At 38.7% G+C, this 22,019-nt stretch overlaps 2 protein-coding genes across 2 annotated transcripts; one reads left to right on the top strand and one right to left on the bottom strand.

Moving 5' to 3' along the window:
- The first annotated feature begins 1,310 nt into the window (after positions 1-1,310).
- On the top strand, positions 1,311-3,107 carry LOC100256230 (homeobox-leucine zipper protein HOX11). The gene is made up of 4 exons (XM_002268142.4): positions 1,311-1,736; positions 1,851-2,209; positions 2,302-2,381; positions 2,482-3,107. Exons 1-4 carry the CDS (start codon positions 1,418-1,420, stop codon positions 2,798-2,800), a joined length of 1,077 nt encoding a protein of 358 aa, XP_002268178.1. The 5' UTR covers positions 1,311-1,417; the 3' UTR covers positions 2,801-3,107.
- Positions 3,108-6,522: 3,415 nt separating this feature from the next.
- Positions 6,523-21,895, bottom strand: LOC100251070 (uncharacterized). Its single transcript, XM_010661253.3, has 7 exons — positions 21,277-21,895; positions 18,890-18,942; positions 18,727-18,772; positions 17,488-17,565; positions 10,438-10,539; positions 7,348-7,427; positions 6,523-7,140 (listed from the first exon to the last, which is right to left on the bottom strand). The coding sequence occupies exons 1-7, from the start codon at positions 21,835-21,837 to the stop codon at positions 7,032-7,034; spliced, it is 1,029 nt and encodes a 342-aa protein (XP_010659555.1). The 5' UTR covers positions 21,838-21,895; the 3' UTR covers positions 6,523-7,031.
- Between the last annotated feature and the right edge of the window lie 124 nt (positions 21,896-22,019).

Genomic DNA, 22,019 nt, shown 5'->3' with positions numbered 1-22,019 from the left:
TTGTTCAATACTTCAGTATGTTTACTTTCATCGGTTAATATTTTCAAATAAAAAATAATTAGGGTTTTCATTACGTGGAACTGAATCATTACATCACCAAGTAGGTCAAGTCCATTTTTTTTTTCCTTCTTTCATATTTCTTACAAGGATAAACTTTTGGTTGTCGAGTCTTATTTTTGTATCCTAAAATTGAGGTATTAATAACGCCACCTACTTATAGTACACCTTATTATTAATATGGTGATATTAAAATGATTGTGAGAGTGCGACAATAAAAACAACAACAATAATAATGAGAAATTATTGCAACGACTACCCGAATATTGATAAAGTGGATCAACCATTAAATATATCTAACCCAAAATAAATTAATGTTGCATGTGAGCAATCCTAAAAGCCCAAAAAAATTAGATATTGAGAAAATGTAACATTAATAGCAATAATGCTTTAAAATATTGTTACCTATGACTTATGGGTAATAAGAATTTGGAATACTTGTCAAAGGGGGATGCTTAGAGTGTGCCTTGAAAATATGTGTGGTACAATTAAATAAATGTAGTAACAAGAAACACAAAGGAAAAGAATTGTCACTACTTTTGATAAACCTAATTTAAGAATAACATAATATTATACACACATATTCATAGCTTGTGGTCCAAAAATTAGGTATCAATAAATCATAAGATTAATGTTGTCAAATGCTACCTATGATTCCTATAACTTGGAATATTTATGTTTGGCCCCCTTATCATTACTATGAGCAGGTGTAGCAGTAATTTAGTGTCTTTTTCAATTTCAGAAATAGCTTAAATAGTTGTTCTTTCTTTTTTTTCTTTTTTTTTTTAAATCAAATTTTGGTAAATAGGTAGTATTGATAGTATGAAAAATTTTACAACTCTTCATATAGTTTTTTTGGATAAGTTTTAAGATTAGATTTTTGTGGGAAAAAAGGAAAAAATAACAATTGTTATTAGAACCTTGTTGAATTGGGTCCCATCAATAATCAATAAAAAATAAAATGCTCAACAAAAGGAAAAAGGACCGGGCCAAGATGCAAAGCCCAAGAAAATGGCAGGGCAGTTAATAATTGGGCCTCTTTTGAAATAGGCCTGGATCGGAGCACACGCGCCGTGAAGGAGAGTGGGGAAAGTCCCACCAAAATCACGAAAAAACTCATATTATAGAGGGTTTCACGTGTGTTTGTTAACCTGAGCTTGTCGGTCAAACTGGTTTCAGGAGAAAAAAAAATTAAAATTAAAATTAAAATAATTTCTTTTTTAAAAACAAATAAATTAAAGGACTGTTTGGGACTCTGTTTATTTTAATGAGAGAAGGGATAGAATCTCTATAAAGACTCTTTCCACTGCTCTAATCATCCCAGACTCCCCCTCCTTCTCTCTCTGCTTTCTCTCTCTAGATGGAGCTGGAGCTGAGCCTGGGCGATGCTTCTTCGAAGCCCTTTGCTTTCATGGAGAAGGCTCACCGTCAGGTTGCCAACAAGGGTTTAGGGTTTAGCATGGGTTTAGGGCTGGGTTCTGCTGGAAGAGACCAGGAAGAACAGAAAATCCATGAAGTGGCTGATGATGACGACGACGACGACGATGGAGAAGACGACGATGATGGAAGGGACCAAAGGCCCTCCATGGGTCTGCCTCTTCAGCTCGATCTTCTTCCTCTCGCTCCAGTTCCAAGGAATCAAGCTTCGCACCAGGGCCTGACATGGCCGTCTGACAACGGTAATCACACCCACAAGGCCTAGAAATCAGAAGATTCAGACGGGGATTTTTCCTGGGTTTTCTTTCTTTTTATTTTTTTGTGGGATTTTTATGTGTTTCCTGTGGTGGGTTTAGGGAGCTCCGAGGCGGGCTCGTCCGGAAACGTGGGGCTACCGGCGAGGGGGCTTGACGTGAACAGGCTGCCGTCTACGGCGGTGACGGCGGCGGCGGGGGAGGAGGTGGAGGACGGGGCGGCGGCGGAGGTGGAATCGTCTCCGAATAGTGCAGCGTCGTCTTTTCAGATGGATTTCTGCATTTACAGAGGCGGAAATGGCGGAACCAAGAGGGACTTCGAAAGTGGTGAGGCGGAGAGAACTTCTTCCAGAGCCAGCGACGAAGACGATAACGGCCTCACCAGAAAAAAGCTCCGTCTCTCCAAAGAACAGTCCGCTTTCCTCGAAGAAAGCTTCAAAGAACACAACACCCTCAATCCTGTAAGCATCTCTACTGATAATCATTTCGCAATCGAAACAGCACACTATTAATGGTGATTTTGACGATAATAACTTTCTCAATATCCATACAGAAACAGAAGCTGGCGCTTGCAAAGCAGTTGAACCTGCGGCCACGGCAAGTGGAAGTTTGGTTTCAGAATAGAAGAGCAAGGTGGGTGCAAAACCACTATTATCAAGCAAATGGGATTGCTTTTCATTTTCCATTTTTTTTTCATTAACCAAACGGGGTTTGGGTTTGGCTTCCATTACAGGACGAAGTTGAAGCAGACGGAAGTGGACTGCGAGTATCTGAAGAGGTGCTGCGAGACACTGACAGAAGAAAACAGAAGACTCCACAAGGAGCTTCAAGAGCTGAGGGCTCTCAAGACTTCCAACCCATTCTACATGCAGCTCCCCGCCACCACCCTCACCATGTGCCCCTCCTGTGAGCGGGTCGCCGCCACCTCCACCGCCCCCTCGGCCGCCGCGTCCACCGCCACCACCGCCACAGACCCCTCCACCACCACCACCACCACCGCCAACAGACCCAGATTCTACCCTTTCTCACATCAGCCTCCTGGAGCTTCATGAATGGTAGTGGGTTGATCATCATCATCTGTACATACTTCTCAAAGTCTCTGTTTTCTAGGGGTTGCTGAAGATGGGGTTGTTTGATATTGGAGTTTCTGAAATTGGTTTGTTCATTTTGGATCATGTGGGGATACAGAGGTGCCAGACACAAAAGTATGGATCTAGGATAGACGAAGACAATTTTTTTTCTTTTTCCTTTTTTCTTTTTTCACTTTCTAGGAAAGTAAAATTGGGAAAGAAAATACAACGGGAAATATTTGTTGACAATTAAATTATTATATATGATATAAATATATGAATTTAAGCATATAGTGTTGATTGGTGTTCGTGTTTTTGTGGTGTCTCCTTTTCTTTTATACCAAATGATTCACCCAAACACCATTCATTAAAGGGGAGACATTTGTAATTTCATATGAGCATGTTCAAGTACATCCCCCGCGTGAGGGGTCATGTGACTCTTACCTTTTTATAAAAAAATAAAATAAAAATTTTAGACAACATTAAAACAATAAAGCATGGAGGTCCATGATGGTATCTGTCACATGGGCTTGGCAGATTTGTTTACATTTATACCATTCTTTTTTTTTATAAATATTTTATTTATTTATTTATTTATTTTTTCAAAATTGGCTCTCTCATGGCATGGGGGGTCGCACAAGAAAACACATGCAAGGAATTCAAAGGGCATGATTTGAAAAAAAATAATAATAATGAAGGGGGGAAGCAAGGATGGACCCATTTGAAAATCCTTATTGGGAATTATAAGGTAAAAGGACAAGACCTAATCACCCAAATGGAAAGTTCAACTCCCATTATTATATGCCACCCAATGATTTGTGTCTATCTCACTGATTGCATAAGCATCTTCAAATAAATTGATTAATTCTTTTCTTTTAAGAGACACCCATAATGTGAATACGAATTAACACCCAAGTGAGAAGACCTTCTCTCTCCAATTAGACTTTTAACCATTTTCAAAGATTGTGATGGACCAAGGAGTTGGTAGTCTTCTTTTTTATTTGGTGAAGGAGATTTCCTATGTAAAACCCGTTTAGTGGGGTTTCCACCTTTTAGAGATTTGGAGTTGATGGGCACCCTATAATAATATGCCCTAAGGCCCCTAACCTCTAACCTCACCTCTCTTTTTCCAAGCAATTATCATGTGAAAAGCAAAACCCCAACCTAGAGGACACCATCCCTTTGATTTGTATGTAATGTTGAAGGGACTTTTCCTTTGTCATACCCATTGTTATTTGTATCTAATTTTTTTTTTATTTTTTTACTTTGATTAATAACTTATTATAATAAGAAAACCAAGTAGGTAGGTTAACATGAAATAGACACCTACATTTAATTTTTGGATTAATTATGATTAGATAAGCAACCAACTCTAAATAGTTTTTCTAATCATATAAACATGTGTTTTCGGGCAATTAAGCATCATAATCATGACAAGATTCAAACACAAGTCAAATTTTGTTTCTCTTTCCCTTGTATTAAGCTTAAGCTAAACCACCCCCCTAATGGCTTTTCATGAGCCCTTTTTAAGATTTAGGCTAGGTTCTTGACATGAGTGATGGGATAAGATGATGGCCACAACCCTTTTGAAAACTCAACCCCCAAAATCCAAAAACACCTTGAATGTCAATATTGCATGCTCAAAATCTTTGAGAAGTCAAGAAAATCATTAATATCAACAAAACATTTGCATACAATTCAATGGATTCCAACAATTCCATCATTAGGGTAAAATACTTTATTTATTTTTTAAAAAAAGGGAAAATTGTTTCAAAAAAAAATAAAAATGGAGGGGGGCAAGATCATGTGATTTATGTGTGAAATGGCCCACATGGGTGGTGCCATTTTCTACACGCAAGGTGTAATGATTTGGAATTGAAGAGTTGAAATTAGAAAAAAATTAAATGCCCCTTTGACCATAAGGAAAAATCTTTCAAACCCCATTCTTAAAAATCATTGTGGGTGAGAATTTGGGATTGTAACAGACAACTTAGAATTTAGAAAAAGGAAAATTTGTAGAAAAGTAGAGGTAGTTGGTGGGTGGTGGTGCTATTTTGATGTATATGATTAGTATATAATTATTTTATGATTTGAACAAAAAGTTGGAAAATTTTTTCTTAGGATTTTAGTATGTGACATTACTTTATTTCTTCAATTTTGGCTTTCCCATTTGTAATCTATGAATGCTGTGCCATATTTTTTGAGTCCATAAAGTCAAAAAAATGACCATATTGGCATTAGGAAATTGACGAAGTTTATTTGCTTTTGTGGTGTTGGGTTGACTCATATCCCAAAATACTTTGTTTTTGGGTTGACAAGGGCAAATGGGTTTGAAGATAAAATTATAAAATCCATAGTCTTTATCTTAGATTTGACTAATAATGATAAGAAAATATGGGAAAAAAAACAAAAACTTATAGATCAAAGACACTAGGGCTAATGGGTCAAAATGAGACTTGGTATTCCAAGTATAAAATACATTTTCTTTTGACATCGTGGACACTGAAATGGTGATTCATGATCATCCATCTTTGGAGTGAGTCAAACTTCTCAAAGAATCATTTGGAATTTTCAAAGGACATTTAGCATCGGGGTTGTTTGGAACGCAAGAAATGTAAACATTTTCCAAGGAAATGGAAGCTAGAAGCAAAACGTGGGTATTGGAGAGAGAGAGAGAGAGAGAGAGAGAGCCTTTGGTTCAATTTTCAAAAGGAATAAGGTGGCTGTTGAAGGCACATTCAAGGTTCAAGGTATGGTTTTGGGTGAGAAAAAAATGGTTAAAGATGGCAAAGAGTAAAGGGTCATCGTTCAACCCCTTGATTGACTATACCAATGGGTTTGGTCCCCATGACCCATCATCTACAACCTTTAATTCACATTGTGACTTTCTTTCCGCTTGCATGTGGTTCAATAAATACATAAAATGATTTAATTCATATGATATTTTTAGATTTACACATAAACTTAATAAATAAATGAATCAACGAAAAATTTAAAAAAAAAAAAATGGGTCATGAATTATCATAAACCAATGGATTTGGTCCCAAGACCCATCTACAAAATCAAGTTTCCATGTGAATATCGACTTGCACCCGACTCAATAACGACATCAAAAGACAAAATCCGCATGCCAATTTTTGTCTTGCACGGAAGTTCTATAAATGGATACGATCGATAAAAACGACAAATAAACATATGCTTGAAACACATGAACTTCGTGGCTCATGAACCGCTATAAATCAATGGGTTTGGTCCCAATGCTCCATCTACAAACTTTAGTTTCATGTTTTGGATTTGCACGTGGAAACGACTTAGTCTGTCTACAAACTTACATTTGTTATGTGACTTTTTGCATGTGAATTTAATAAATAAATGAAATGACTTGCATGTCACCCCAATGAGCAGGAAAGATAAATTTATATGATAAAAAAAAAAAAAAAAAAAGTTAGAAGCCATCCAAATCCAAACAGACCCCATGAACATGTCATGCCAGCTTTACATTTGTTAAAGCCATAACACAAACAAAATGCCCCATATTGACTTCTTCACTCCAATCAGCATGAAGAATGATTGAGACCCATTATTTAATTCATATTGGTAACCATTCATGTCTAGTGGGTTTGAATTTTCAGTGATCAAGACATACGGATGCAAGGAACAATTATATAGAAACTTCATGAGCAATAAGAAACACAGTAAAGTACTAGCGTAGTAAGAATTTAGCTTAAAATCAGACAAGACTTGTTCCACAAATAACTTTTATGGCACTCTACATGGAAACTCGGTGATTCTAATGGGAAATGGGTGGTAATTCAGTACATAGGAACCCTAGAATTGTCATCAAAGTCAGAACTGACAGCCCCCGTGACTCAACCTTTGTCAAAACCTATTACTATACTCTGATCTTTACATGAGAAAAGGCAACATGATTCTCCATCTGTTTAATGGTTGCAGAATTATGTAAACGACAAGATCTCAATGGCATAAACCAAGATTCAACGATTTAGAAGTCAAGTTATTCATGGAAGAACTAACCATTCTGTCTGTCCTTTCCTCTGGTTGGTGTACCAATCCAGTAACTCCACAGCAACTTCATAACCCACCAAATGTGAGTGCTGCCCCCTTTTCAGATAAACTCAGAGCATCACCATGCTTTGGCATGATAACGTGAGGGAGCTCAATATCCACAGGATGTGAAATCGTTAGGCGTTTGTCAGTTTCCAGCACCTGTATCATTTCTGAACCGTTCTACAGGTGGGGGAAGGAGAAGAGCAAGCCTAGTTTTGTATCTTGCAATTCGTTTTAATCGTTGTTCCCTTAATCTGCAGGCAATACAAGAATGTCGGTAGATTAACATTTGCACCTTAGCTTATGGCCACGTATGGAAAATCAGAGGCTTGAAATACTCAACAGTTTACAATCTATATTTTCGGTGTAATATATTGACAAATATATCAATTTACCTAAAAGGAAATCAATGATCCCTGACAGATGAGATAAAAGCACCAAGTGGTAAAAGAGAGACTTACCGTGCCCGAACCTTTTTAGCACGCTTGATATGCCTTTGTAACAGATCTTGTGGAAGTAAGTTCTCAACAGACCCCTCATCCTGAAAGCAGATGCAGGCCAAATCAAGCTACTTCTTCAACCAAATGGCACATAGAAACTAGAAGAAGAGGTGGGTAGGCAGGTAGATAGATATGGATTAAAATATCAAAACTGAAAAGAGATCACCAGAATTCAATTCCTCTGCTTCTTGAAAATCTCAAATTGAATAAGATAACCATTCAAAATCAAACATATCTTCTATTATAAGCTAGAGATTCTCAGTGATCCATTTGATGATCTAAAGATGACCACAGAAAGTATGCTTCAACCATTAATCAAGGATGCAACCACAACTACATTGCTGCAACTATGATGTGATATACAACTTCACTTTTATTTTTCTTATTAATTTGAAAGTATATAGAATATTAAAGGTTCACCAGTCTGCAGATGAAGGACAAGTGACCATCTTTGATAACAAAATGCAAGAAATGCAATTGAAACTGGTTGTTCTGAAATCATGCAAGTAGAAATGAGGCATGGCCACTCTTAAAGTGCATGAAGCAAAACTGTTGTTTGGGGTCACAGATTGTGTCTTAGTCTACAACACATATCTTATAGCTTAGTAATTTCATATGATTATCCTAGTTTTAAATGATCATATGATATTATATGTTTAATCTATGAAATAGATGGGGTTTCTAGAAACAGAAACAGAAACAGAAAAGAATGATTTAGCTTCAGGGTTTAGGGTTGGGCCAATACCACACTCCACTTAGTAATTTCTGTCCAAAGCAAAGAATCTTCCACTAAAGCAATGACCAATAGTTTTAAACGGCACACTTAAAAAGTGCCTAGCCTCAAGGCACAAACACTCCCTAGTTATAGTGTCTTGCTTGCCAAAACATGTGCCTTGTTGAAAAGGCGCCCTTGCCTACTTTACTTTTCCTTTTTAAACACCTTTTATTCTTGAAATTTCGAACTGTATATTAAAATTTATAAAGTTTATTACTTTTTGCTAAATACTTCTTTTAAATGTTTGGAATCTTAAATTTGTTATTTATTGGATTAGATGTTGGATCATATTTTATAAAACTGATATGCATCTTAGCTCAAGTCTCTCTTCACTTAGGCACCTACCTTGCGACCTACCTTGCATTGCGCCTTATGCCTAAGTTATAGGAGACTTTTGTGCCTGGCGCCTCTTAAAAGTATGCATTGCCCCCATAATCATGGAATATGGGTAAGGCAACTTGTGGATGACGCCATTATCTGGTTAAAACTATATCAAAAGTGAGGATAATATGTCAATGCCCCCATAATCATGGAATATGGATAAGGAAACTTGTAGATGATGCCATTTTCTGGTTAAAACTATATCAAAAGTGAGGATAATATGTCTTAGAGTTCCAAACCATAATACACAAAAATGGAGTTGTACAGACAGACATCAATGTCTAAAAAGCACCAAAAAAAAACAGGTCTCGAGGATAAATTAGTTGTTTGCTCACAAGAATTTCAATCACATTCCTGTCTATTTAAGTTCCCAATTCCTTTGAGCAATGTTCAAATGCACAAGTAATAAAGTAAAAAAAATATATATATACACAGCAACCATATAATAACAAAACAAATGCAATTGCCCTCCATTCACTGTAAGCATGGCTAGCCTCAGGACATGAATTAAACATACATTTCTATCACTAGACAGTTCTATAAAAATTTTAGAACAATGGAATTAAGAGGCAACTGAGTTTTGTGTGAGAAAGGGCACTGGAAACCTTGCTTTGTTCAAAATTCCCGAGATTGGGAGTTGGATAGTGTTGTTTGTCCATTAAGGAGACCTCATGAGGAGCCATGGCCTATAGATGGAGATAATAAGCTATTGTGGTAGAGCTTCACCAGACAGAATTTTCTGTTAAGTCTTTCTACGTGACTTCGGAGTTATTGGATGATGAAGCCTTCTTTCCAACAAAAGAAGTGTGGGTTTCCTAGCCCTCCCAAAGGTGGAATTTTGCCCTTGGGAAGTGGTATGGGGCTAAAATTTGACCTCAGATCAGCTCAAAAGAAGAGGGTCATTAACACATTATTGTCTATGCGAAAGAAAAGAGGAATCAACTAATCATCTTCTTATCCATAGTGGGAAAGCAAGGAGTTTGTGAGCTTTGTTCTCATTTGGGGTTTCATGGGTGCTCGCTGGTACAACAAAAGAAATTCTGTTGTCTAAGCATGGAACATTTGTGGGAGAAAAGAGGGGAAAAGCTTGAAGAACCACCCCATTTTGCCTTTCTTGGACTATTTGGCAGGACTTTTGAAGGGGTGGAGTAGTTGGTTCAGTCCCTTACAGCCTCTCTCGTTTCAACCATGTTTGTTTGGTGTTATTAGTTCATAGATGTCAGCCCCTTATCCTTGCTTGATTTAATAGATTAGTTGGGGACTCCTTAGGCTATGTTTGGTTCCTGGAAATTACTAAGGAAAGAAAAAAAATGTTAAGAAAAAAATATTTTTTCATGTTTGATGTTACTTTGGCAAATAAGAAAGAAAGGCAAATATAATTAAAATTATTAAGAAATTTGTATGTTTTTTAATTATTTAATCTTTACATAGAAGATTTAAATGTGAACAAAAATATGAAGTGGTACATAAAAATAATTCATTAACTTTAAATCTATTTTTTATTTTCCTTCACTTTTTTTTTCTTTTTTTTTTTTCTACTTTTCCTTTCTATTTTCTTTCCCTCACATTTCCCTCAAACTTTTTGGAAACCAAACATAGCCTTAGTGTTTTGAGGCCTTGTGGGTGTTTTTTTCTCACATGTTAGCATGTACATGGTTTATGCCCCCCTCCCACCCACCCCGCCTCTTTTTTTTAAGTTAGGTGCTTGCCTAATAAATTTTGCTTTGCCTATCAACCTTCTTAATATAATTTTGAAGTGACTATATAGATAGTTTCTAGCCTTGTGTTTCCATGTTTTAAATATCACTTAAATAATAATAACAGCAACAAAAATGATAACGATAGGATGACAATGGCAGTAGCAAATAAAGGACAATGATGATAAATTAACCAACCTCTTCTTCCTCGTCATCCTCCTTTTTCTTCGGCAAATTGGGATCTGTCACAGGTATAGGCAAAGGTCTTGGAAGAGACTTCATACTATCATAATGTTGTGGCTGCCAAAAAGATAAAATATTAGAAAAGCATGGGGAGTGGGATGGGACCTACTACACAAACCCAAAGCAAAAGATTCTATAGATTCCTCAATTACATAGTTGTCATAATTAGAAATTAGAAATGAATTCATGGAAATTATAGAAATACTTACTAATGGTACCAACGAGCACAGAAGCAAATGGCAGAATCTTACAATTTTTTTACATTATTTTGCCCAAAATATCACAAAAGAAAGGACTATAAACGTATCCTGACTTTTTTTTATGAAAGAAAAAAAAAAAACTAAATCCACGTTGTTAGGTGTTGCCCAATACTGATAACAAGTTTTACTTTAACTTTCTGCCTTCATATCAGACAAGTACAACTTTCTTTTGCTCCCATATAAAAAGTGACATTTCCAGAACTGTGTAAGAATACACTTTACCATGAACCAACTATATTTTGGTGGTTGCATTACCATGAATAATTCAGGAGCCATTGTGACATTTGACACTCCTAAAATCTTTGATTCATTGACAAAGGATAGTGTATTATGCAGAAGCCACAATATCCACAAAAAAGCAAGGACAAGCACACACAAAGAAACAAGATTTATGTTGTTCAGCAGTGTTCCAATGTTGCTGAAAGAGAGGGCATCAAACCCACAAAAGTGCCCTCATTTTTTGGGAGGAAAAAACAAGATTAATTTTTTATCCTTGTTCGTAGCCTGACACATGCAAATTTCACTTGCCTCGAACATACCTTAACCCAACATCTATCACCTTTTTAGAGATAACGACATTTCTAGAACGATGAAAGGATACACCTTTTCCATCTAACTGACTACATACTGGTACAGCACCACCCCCGCCCTGCTGAAAATGTTAAAAAAAAATAAAAATTCTACTTCTCACAAGGGGAATCGAAGACCTAGTGTTTGCCCCCCCTAAAAAGTGTCATGGCTGGTCATTGGGTTAAAGCCCACATCTTTTGTGATTGGCAAACTTTACATATGTTTTAGAAGTTGCCCCCCGAACTAAAATCCTGGCTACTGTATTGGTGGTTAAGGAGGGTCGGATGGGGGGGGGGGAAACACTAAAGAATTTTGCATTATCAGCAATAGTCCTGGAGCAATTGTGACATTTGATAATCCTAAAATCTTGATTCATTTACAAAGGGTTGTGTATTATGCACAAACCACAATATTAAAAAAAAAGCACTTAAGTAACTAAAGCACAATCACACACAAAAACACAAGATATGCATGGTTTAAGATGAAATCAATTAGAGTTATGAAAGGTTGCAACCTCTCAAGTCTCAACCCAAAAACTCCATGAAGAAAATGCAATCCTAATCTTGCTCCAACATAGCATTTGTTACTGTTGAATATAATGTATGTATAGTATACTATCTTTCCTTGTTAATATAGGTCACATGTATGGTAGTTAGGACTCCTAGCCTTGTATATATATATCTCTCAATTGTAAGTAGAAATACAAGAATGAGAATAAGGTTTTTCTCCTCTCTCTCTCTCTCTCTCAACATGGTATCAGAGCCAAAGGAGAAAACCTAATTTTTTCGGTTTATCCGTGTACTCAATTCCGGCGAACCGTCTAGTGACCGTGTTTCACTCCGGTCCCCTCATCCTCTTCCCGAACCACCCCGGACTACCTCATCGCCGTCGGATCTCCACCACGCCGGCAACCTTTTCCGGCGAAATTTTCCGGCGACCTCCTTTCCGGGAACCGACCACATATTCTGAAACGCCGGAGGCTGATCTACACGCCAGTGGAAACCCCATCGGCAACCGGAATCTCACGCGCCCCCACGCGCCTCTCTTCTCCTCCGGACTGTCACCCACGCGCCGGCGCGTGACGGCGCGTGGCTCACTTTCCGGCCACTTCCGACACCTCTCCAGGCTCGTCCGGCGCCGTCTTGGACTTCTATCCCTCCGGCAGTCCTCCCCGAGCCCTGCATCTCCATTTTGTCCCTGTTTTTGGCTTCCTTGCCATTCCAGCCACCTCCGACAGGGCTCCCCCTCCATCTCCGAGGCTTAGGTGCTGCTCCTCTTCCTCTCCAGGCACGTCACGACCGTTTTTCTCCATTGATTGCACCTCTCACAGCCGTGGTTTCACTGTTTTTCTCTCTCCGCCGAAATCTGAACCCATCTTAGGGCTCTCTTCGATCCAAATACGTGAATATGACCACCAAAAATCAGATCTTTACCTTTGTTCTCTCTGGATCTCCTCTGATTACCTCAGAGAAATTGGTTGGCAATGAGAATTATCTCTCCTGGTCTGCCTCTGTCGAACTTTGGTTTATGGGTCAAGGATATGAGGATCACTTGGTTACCCAGGAGGCAGATATCCCTGAGGTTGACCGCGTACAGTGGAGGAAGATAGATGCACAGTTATGTGGTGTATTATGGCAATCGGTTGATCCCAGGATTCTTCTTCATCTTCAGGCCTATAAAACTTGTTTTAAATTTTGGACTCAGGCCAAAGGATTATACACGAATGATATCCAGCGTCTTTATAAGGTGGCTTCTGCTATTGTCCATCTCAGCCAACAGGACTTGGATCTATCTACTTATATTGGTCAGATTGCCTCTCTTAAGGAGCAGTTCTTGACTGTGATGCCTCTTACTCCTGATGTTGGGGCCCAACAAACACAGCTTGACAAGTTCTTCATGGTCCTTACTCTTATTGGTCTCCGTCCGGATCTTGAGCCTATTCGTGATCAGATTCTTGGTAGTTCATCAGTTCCGTCCTTGGATGATGTGTTTGCTCGCCTCCTCCGTATCTCGTCCACTCAGACTTTGCCATCTGATAGCGCTTCAGATTCTTCTGTGTTAGTTTCTCAAACTACCTCTCGAGGAGGACGCAGTGGTACCCGAGGTAGAGGCCAACGTCCTCATTGCACCTATTGCAATAAACTTGGCCACACTCGCGATCGTTGCTATCAGTTACATGGAAGACCTCCTCGCACTGCCCATATGGCCCAGTCCTCTGATTCTCCGCTACCTCAACCTCCGAGCTCCTCCGCATCTCAAACATCTCAGGCTTCTATTGCCTCTGTTGCCCAGCCTGGTAATGCCTCTGCCTGCCTTACCCACACATCTTCTCTTGGACCCTGGATTCTAGATTCTGGAGCATCTGATCACCTATCTGGTAATAAGGATCTTTTCTCCTCTATTACTACTACCTCTGATTTACCTACTGTTACCTTAGCTAATGGTTCTCAAACTGTGGCTAAAGGTATTGGTTTGGCCCTTCCTCTGCCTTCTCTACCTCTGACTTCTGTCCTTTATACTCCTGAATGTCCTTTTAATCTTATTTCCATCAGCAAACTCACTCGTACTCTTAATTGCTCTATTACCTTTTCTGATAAATTTGTGACCTTGCAGGACCGGAGTACAGGGAAGACGATTGGCATAGGACGTGAGTCTCAAGGCCTCTATCACCTCACCTCAGATTCATCTCCTACAGTTTGCATTTCCACTGATGCTCCTCTCCTCATTCACAATCGTCTGGGCCACCCTAGTCTCTCCAAGTTCGAGAAGATGGTTCCTCGTTTTTCCACTTTGTCGTCGCTTCCGTGTGAGTCATGTCAGCTTGGGAAACATACTCGTGTCTCGTTCCCAAAGCGTTTGAATAATCGAGCAAAGTCTCCTTTTGAGCTTGTCCACACTGATGTTTGGGGTCCTTGTCGGACTGCGTCTACTTTAGGATTTCAGTATTTTGTCACTTTCATTGATGACTATTCTCGATGTACTTGGTTATTTTTAATGAAAAATCGAGCTGAGTTATTCTCTATTTTCCAGAAATTTTATACTGAAATCCAAACCCAGTTCAATATTTCTATTCGTGTGTTACGCAGTGACAATGCCAGGGAATATTTTTCAGCCCAATTTACTTCGTTTATGTCTCATCATGGGATTCTTCATCAGTCTTCTTGTGCTCATACTCCTTAACAAAATGGGGTAGCTGAACGCAAGAATCGACATCTTGTTGAGACAGCTCGTACTCTCTTCCTCCATAGTCACGTTCCTTTTCGCTTTTGGGGGGACGTTGTTCTTACCACTTGTTATTTGATTAATCGTATGCCCTCCTCTGTCTTACACGATCAGATTCCTCACTCCCTTCTTTTTCCTGACCAACCACTTTATTTCCTTCCTCCTCGTGTCTTTGGTTGTACTTGCTTTGTTCATATTCTCACTCCTGGACAGGACAAGCTTTCCGCCAAAGCCATGAAGTGCCTCTTCTTGGGATATTCCAGACTTCAGAAGGGTTATCGTTGTTATTCCCTTGAGACTCATCGGTACTTTATCTCCGCTGATGTCACCTTCTTTGAGGACTCACCATTCTTTTCCACCACTTCTGAGTCTCTTCCTGTTTCTGAAGTCTTACCCATTCCCATTGTCTCCCCACCTGATGCTATGCCCCCTCGACCACTTCAGGTTTATCATCGTCGCCCTCGTGTCGTTGCTCCTCTCCCTTTTCCTGAGGCACCTGCTGACTCACTTCTTATCCCTTCGGCTTCACCTGCCCCGGCTTTGCCTTCTCCTAATGACTTACCCATTGCTGTTCGGAAAGGTACTCGCTCTACTCGTAATCCTCATCCTATTTACAATTTTTTGAGTTATCATCGATTATCTTCACCCTATTCTGCCTTTGTTTCTGCTATATCCTCTGTTTCTCTTCCAAAGAGCACCCAAGAAGCTCTTTCCCATCCAGGCTGGCGACAGGCAATGGTGGATGAAATGACTGCTCTGCACTCTAATGGCACTTGGGATCTTGTTGTTTTACCCTCTGGTAAATCCACAGTTGGTTGTCGTTGGGTCTATGCAGTTAAGGTTGGTCCTGATGGTCAGGTTGATCGCCTTAAGGCCCGCTTAGTTGCTAAAGGCTATACTCAAGTTTATGGTTCTGATTATGGTGACACATTCTCCCCTGTTGCCAAGATTGCTTCTGTCCGCTTGCTTCTCTCCATGGCTGCTATGTGTTCTTGGCCTCTTTATCAGTTGGATATTAAAAATGCCTTCCTTCATGGTGATCTTGCCGAGGAAGTTTATATGAAGCAACCTCCTGGTTTTGTTGCTCAGGGGAAGTCTGGTTTAGTGTGCAGGTTACGCCGTTCTCTATATGGCTTGAAACAATCTCCTCGAGCATGGTTTAGCCGTTTTAGTTCTGTTGTTCAAGAGTTTGGCATGCTTCGCAGTACAGCAGACCATTCAGTTTTTTATCATCATAACTCCTTGGGGCAGTGTATTTATCTGGTTGTTTATGTGGACGACATCGTCATTACAGGCAGTGATCAGGATGGTATTCAGAAACTAAAGCAACATCTTTTTACCCACTTTCAGACCAAAGACTTGGGGAAACTCAAGTATTTCTTGGGAATTGAGATAGCTCAATCCAGTTCTGGTGTGGTCCTTTCCCAAAGGAAGTATGCTTTAGACATCCTGGAAGAAACCGGTATGTTAGACTGTAAACCGGTAGACACACCTATGGATCCGAATGTCAAACTTGTACCAGGACAGGGGGAGCCTTTAGGAGACCCCGGGAGATATCGACGGCTCGTAGGTAAATTGAACTATCTCACCATTACTCGTCCAGACATTTCCTTTCCTGTGAGTGTTGTTAGTCAATTCCTACAGTCACCATGTGATAGCCATTGGGATGCCATAATCCGTATTCTTCGATATATCAAAAGTACACCAGGCCAAGGTGTATTGTACGAGAACAGAGGTCATACTCAAGTTGTTGGTTACACAGATGCAGATTGGGCTGGCTCACCCACAGATAGACGTTCCACTTCAGGGTACTGTGTTTTTATTGGAGGTAATCTAATATCTTGGAAGAGTAAGAAACAAGATGTAGTGGCCAGATCTAGCGCTGAAGCCGAGTATCGAGCTATGGCTTTGGCAACATGTGAACTCATATGGTTGAGACATCTTCTTCAGGAGTTGAGATTTGGAAAGGATGAACAGATGAAACTCATCTGTGATAACCAGACCGCATTACATATTGCATCCAATCCAGTCTTTCATGAAAGGATCAAGCATATTGAAGTTGACTGTCATTTCATTAGAGAGAAGATCGCATCAGGATGTGTTGCTACAAGTTTTGTCAATTCAAATGATCAACTAGCAGACATCTTCACTAAATCTCTCAGAGGTCCTAGGATTAAATATATTTGTAACAAGCTTGGTGCATATGACGTATATGCTCCAGCTTGAGGGGGAGTGTTGAATATAATGTATGTATAGTATACTATCTTTCCTTGTTAATATAGGTCACATGTATGGTAGTTAGGACTCCTAGCCTTATATATATATATCTCTCAATTGTAAGTAGAAATACAAGAATGAGAATAAGGTTTTTCTCCTCTCTCTCTCTCTCTCTCAACAGTTACTATACAACAAATGCAACCCTAAAATACTCACAAAGAAATTCACTGTTCAGCCTCTGCCCATTAAAGAGCCTTGTGCAGTGCTACATACAAGTAAACCTGAAGAAAAATCATGACATGGGTGTCATTTTTTTGTTTTACATTTTATTTTTTTCTTAAAGCACCCTGACCTTTATATTATTTAATATGAAGAAACTTGTTTTCCCTGAAATAATCACCACATGTTTCTACTTTTTCTTCAAACCTCTTGCTTCAGTTTCACATTATGGTTTTATTGTTGGTTCAGGAACTTATGCTGGAGGAGTAGATGCAGAAATTAATGGATGTGGAGAGAGAGAGAGAGTACTATTTTAATTTCAATACATCTTAAATTTTTATCTCTTGTAACTGGAAACCTTAGATGGCTTTCGGGGGCAAATTTGATGATTGAAACTAGATTGTCTTAAATAGCATCATGAAAGAGTAGATGCATTCTTAACATAAAAGGCAATCAAACAACATGGCATGCTAAAACTTATAAATAAAAGACACTGTCCGGTCAACATGATGCAAACCTGAGTTTCTTCAGAAAAACCATTCCTTAACCAAGATCGACAAAGTGCATAAATTGAAGCACCATCTGATATTCTGACCTAAAAACCAAAACCAAATGTAACAAACACCAGCATAAGGATCATACCCACAGTCAAAATATAAATTCAAAGTAATAGTGCATAACCAATGAAAATTTGGATAGCACATCAATGGTTCAGCATGCTTCGAACATCAATGCATAAAATTATTTCCTTTTTTTGTCTTTGATCCTAGGACAGGGAGACTAGTTCATTCCAGAAGCACCATTTATCCACTGAAATTAATGAAGTAACATAGGGCCCATTTGAATATAATTCTTAAAACATTTTCTTATTATACACACATATCTCAAACTTGAGACCTCCAATTAACAAGAGCTCTTATATCGTGTTAAGTTACCAACTTTCTTAAAAGCTTAATCTATTCAAATTTAGGCTCACAATGCATATGATGCTCTAACAGTATTATTTTTAAAATAAGGAAAAAAAGAGGACATTCATTTGGAGTATGAGTTTTTTTTTCTTTTAACAAAATGAAAATATCAAAAGCATGACGATCATAAAAAAATTTAAAAAAAATTCTAAAACAGAAGTGGAAAACAATAAATGATACCAAGAAAACCTAAAGGGTTCAACATGTTTAAACCATCGACACTTCAAATTGTGGCAGTCATTTTTTCAATCTATTTGTTCTTTTAGGTGGGTGGGTTCTTTCCCCATTTCTTATGGGTGGGTATTTAGGGGTGTTCTAAAAGGACTGTTCAATACATAATATAGCGCATGCAAGCCTTTCTCTCCCCTTGGTATTCTAAACCTATCAGATGCTCTAGAAGATATGTGCTTTATTGAATCTTGCAAAGTTAACACTATTTATCGGAAAATTATTTCAAATTTTCATGTGCTTTTGTGCAGTTTGTGCTAGTACAACTTTGAAGCATTGCTCCATACAATATATAGGAGACTCTTATATGCAAGTGCACTGGGCCACTGGCACCTCTGTCCAGCACCATGGAGATTCTTACAGCTTCTGATATGTTTATTCCAATTTTTCTCTTGTGACAAGGCCTTCTCCATGTTTTATTCCTTTTCCATCTTTGACTAAATTTTCTCTTAATCAAAATAAAAAAAGGAAGAAATTGGCATTATATTGCAAATCTAGAGACCATGACTTCATCAAGATGTCATAGGGATACAAACAGAAAGCATCAAATTCTTGCTTACTTTTCGGTCTCTAACAGTCACAAAAGTATCATCTCGATTTCTATCCCTACAAAATGCATAAGAGGAGAACTATGTTAGTTCACAACACAACCAAATGAATAATAAATGGAGAGAAAAAAAAGGAAATGGAAGGGAATAGATGATAAATTATATACAACACTACCTTGAGTCTTTATAGCCATTACAATCAGAAACTGATGGTGGAGATGGAGCAACCTACCACAAGTAAACAAAAGTCTTATGAACTCACTGAACTCGATATGAAATATGAGCATAATGAGGTATCACTCATAGGATCAAATTAAACATAATCAATAATCTTGGTCCAAAGACATTGCAAGAAAGATATGCAGAAGTTAACATTTATGAATTGGCTTCAGAAAAGGAAGCAATGGTTGGGACATTTTTTGTCATACAGCTCTCATCTAAAAATAGTGTCTAAGTCAAAAACAGTCATAGAAATAAAACTAATAGAGAGATGATACAAATAAATCATTCATCAATTCAAATCCAATGCAGGTCAGAGATATTCGTAAGCAACTGCAGCAGTTCACATATTTCCATCATTAATTGACATAGATTTTTAATCCTTTTAATGATGTATGTATGATACGAGGAGATACAATGCTTTTTTTTTTTTTTTTTGATCAGAAACGAAGAAAAATATATTAATAGAAGAAAAGATACAAAAGAAAGAGAAGAAAACAAGGGAAGGATGAGAGGTCCTTCCTACACAAACTGAACAAAAGAGAAAACTCCCAACAATAGAAATCTAAAAACAAAGAGAAACCCCAACATTCTCAAACTTTAATAGAAGAAAAGATACAGGAGAAAGAAAAGATACAATTGAATTGCCTCTGCATTTGCTGGCGGACCATAATAGTGGACAGAAAGCGTTGTATCTCTTTGTTGGGGTTTCATGCGCAATATTATGTGTCAACTTAAAGACCTCAAAAAGTAATGTTTTGGATAAGAAAGGGATTTAAAATCATATAAAATTTAGAACCTTGACTCCAATTAAATTTATCGCTGAGGTATTAAAATCAGGTTTCTAGGTAGTTGGCATGATTGAACTTTGAAGCCATACAAACAAGTTTCTAGATTTTGATTTCCTTGGTTAACTATTGCAAAAATAGACAACTTCATAAAAAATAATAATAAATACAAATAAAGGAACAAAGTGTTAATCCCTTAAGTTTATAGGGCAACTAAACTTTAAATATTTATCTCAAGGTTCTAAATTAAGTTTACCGACAATAATGAAGGGATGGCATCAACAAGCCTGAAATGTGGCACTTGGGCAGGCCCAAGAAGCCAAATGGGTTGGGATCTAAGACCAAACCCACATCCACCTGCCAGCACTGCAAGGGGAGGCAAGCAATGGAAGCTTAAGCTCTCTGCCAAGCTCAAGAGTGAGGCGTTCTATGGTGGCATAAGAAAGGGTTTACACTCTTGTAAAGAAATTGGGAACCATCTCTAGAAGGAAAACTGTTTAGATGATAAGAGGGATGCCACAATGGCCATTTGTGACACCTGTTCTCAGTGCTTAACCACATAACCACAAGGTTAATTCAAGTAACCCTAGCTGAAAGAGAGGTATAAAAGCCCATCACTCTTTCTAAAAAAGGGTCTACACAAATACCTTGGCATTTGCTTTTCCTAAAAAAACCCTCTTCTTCTCTCTTGCATAAGAGTGTTAATACCAAGGTTCCTCCAGTGTGTTCTTTCAGGTTGATAGCGAGTTAAGTACTAGCTGACCCCTCCAATTCCAGATTCTGCAGTCCTCAGTTTCTGAGTCTCCACAATTATGAATACGTCTTTTAGTTTACTATTTTTTATATTCTTTTTGCCTTCGAATGGACCAAAGGGTATCTTTATATCCATATGTGAAATTTCAGTTTTCAACAACAATTCCCAACATGTTTCTAAAAGTTCATCAATTTATGACTAAATTTAAAAGCAAGGAAAATATTTATTCCATAAAAATAAAACCTTCTAACTCCATCTTGAACAAAATCTATCACATCATTACATACCACCCATGGACCGGAAAAATGATAGCATTTCATTATTCACATAATTATGTATGGAAATGTTCACAAAAATCAAATTAGCCTAATTTAAACCCCATCCATAACAAGACATAAAAACAGATCGATTCAGTACACGCTAACCATTATTAAAGCAACCAAAAAACCAACCAATCAAACAAAAATTACTCTACAAAGAACACATAATCTGACCCTTCAGGCACAGGTTGCTAAATATTCCTAACTCATGCTTAAATAAAAACCTCTAGCTTCATCATGAACAAAGGTTTTGTGTCCGTTACCTAACATCGTTGAGTCAATATCAGCATCCTCTATTCACAGAATCATATCATTGTACTCACACAAATCAAATTAGCACAATATAAAATTAAAATAAATTCCGACGGAAAGGATAAAAGAAAGAAAATTCAGTCGAAAAAAACCCATTACCAAAGCAACCAAAGAAGAACGAATCAAAAATGCATTCCTCAAAATAAGAAAATTAACGCAGAATTTGAACCTTGGGGTGTGCGGAAACCGGAATTCCCTTGATGGGAGCCGAACCAGGAACCGCAGTCACACCTACGTGAGAAGGGAGCAAGTGGGGCATTCTCATGGAGTGCACAGGGTAGTTGAGGTCCGACTGGGGAAACCCAAAAGGGCGAGCCTGGTGGGAGAAGGCGGCGGCGGCGGTGGCTGCTGATCGAGGAGGGAAGGCGGCACCGGGGTTGGCAACTGTGACGGTGTTGTGATCGGAGGATTGGGGGCGTAGGGGTTTGGGGATGAAGCCGCGCCCGGAGGAGGCGACCGGGTAGAGAATCCCCTGTGGAGGGTCATGGGGTTTGGCCAATTGAGGGTTTGGGACTCTGATTGTGGAGTATGGAAGTGGGTGGGGGGGTTGGCCTACGGGGTATCGGACTATGGCCATCGGATCCACGGTTAGTGGTGCCGCTGGGGGTGGGAGTGTAGAGAATGAACGGATGGTGGCCGTGGTCATGGCAGTGGTGGCGGTGGTCGTGGAAGTGGTAGCAGTGGTGGCGGCGGGCGTAGCGGCGGTGGTGGGAGGATCTGGAGAAGCCATGGGCAGTGTGGTGGCGGGGGATTTCGGGGGAGTCTTGGGTTTCGATTTTGAAATTCTGATGCCAAAACTGTTTTATATGTCACCCCCAAAACGGTGTCGTTTTTCTCCTCCCAAATTAACTCCCTTGATTTATTAAAATAGTGGAATATTTGAATATATATATATATATATATATATATATT

This window comes from Vitis vinifera, chromosome 13 (genome assembly GCF_030704535.1).
Source record: "Vitis vinifera cultivar Pinot Noir 40024 chromosome 13, ASM3070453v1".
In the NCBI taxonomy this organism is placed as follows: domain Eukaryota; kingdom Viridiplantae; phylum Streptophyta; class Magnoliopsida; order Vitales; family Vitaceae; genus Vitis; species Vitis vinifera.
This window is presented reverse-complemented; position numbering and strand designations above follow the sequence as displayed.

Excerpts from the sequence above, each read along its gene's own strand:
- LOC100256230 (XM_002268142.4), top strand. The coding sequence starts at position 1,418 with ATGGAGCTGGAGCTGAGCCTGGGCGATGCTTCTTCGAAGCCCTTTGCT. Across the intron at positions 1,737-1,850 it reads GACATGGCCGTCTGACAACG|GGAGCTCCGAGGCGGGCTCG; the intron begins GTAATCACACCC and ends TGGTGGGTTTAG. Across the intron at positions 2,382-2,481 it reads TTTCAGAATAGAAGAGCAAG|GACGAAGTTGAAGCAGACGG; the intron begins GTGGGTGCAAAA and ends CTTCCATTACAG.
- LOC100251070 (XM_010661253.3), bottom strand. The coding sequence starts at position 21,837 with ATGGCTTCTCCAGATCCTCCCACCACCGCCGCTACGCCCGCCGCCACC. Across the intron at positions 10,540-17,487 it reads GTTTTTCTGAAGAAACTCAG|CCACAACATTATGATAGTAT; the intron begins GTTTGCATCATG and ends TCTTTTTGGCAG. Across the intron at positions 7,428-10,437 it reads AGGATGACGAGGAAGAAGAG|GATGAGGGGTCTGTTGAGAA; the intron begins GTTGGTTAATTT and ends ATCTGCTTTCAG.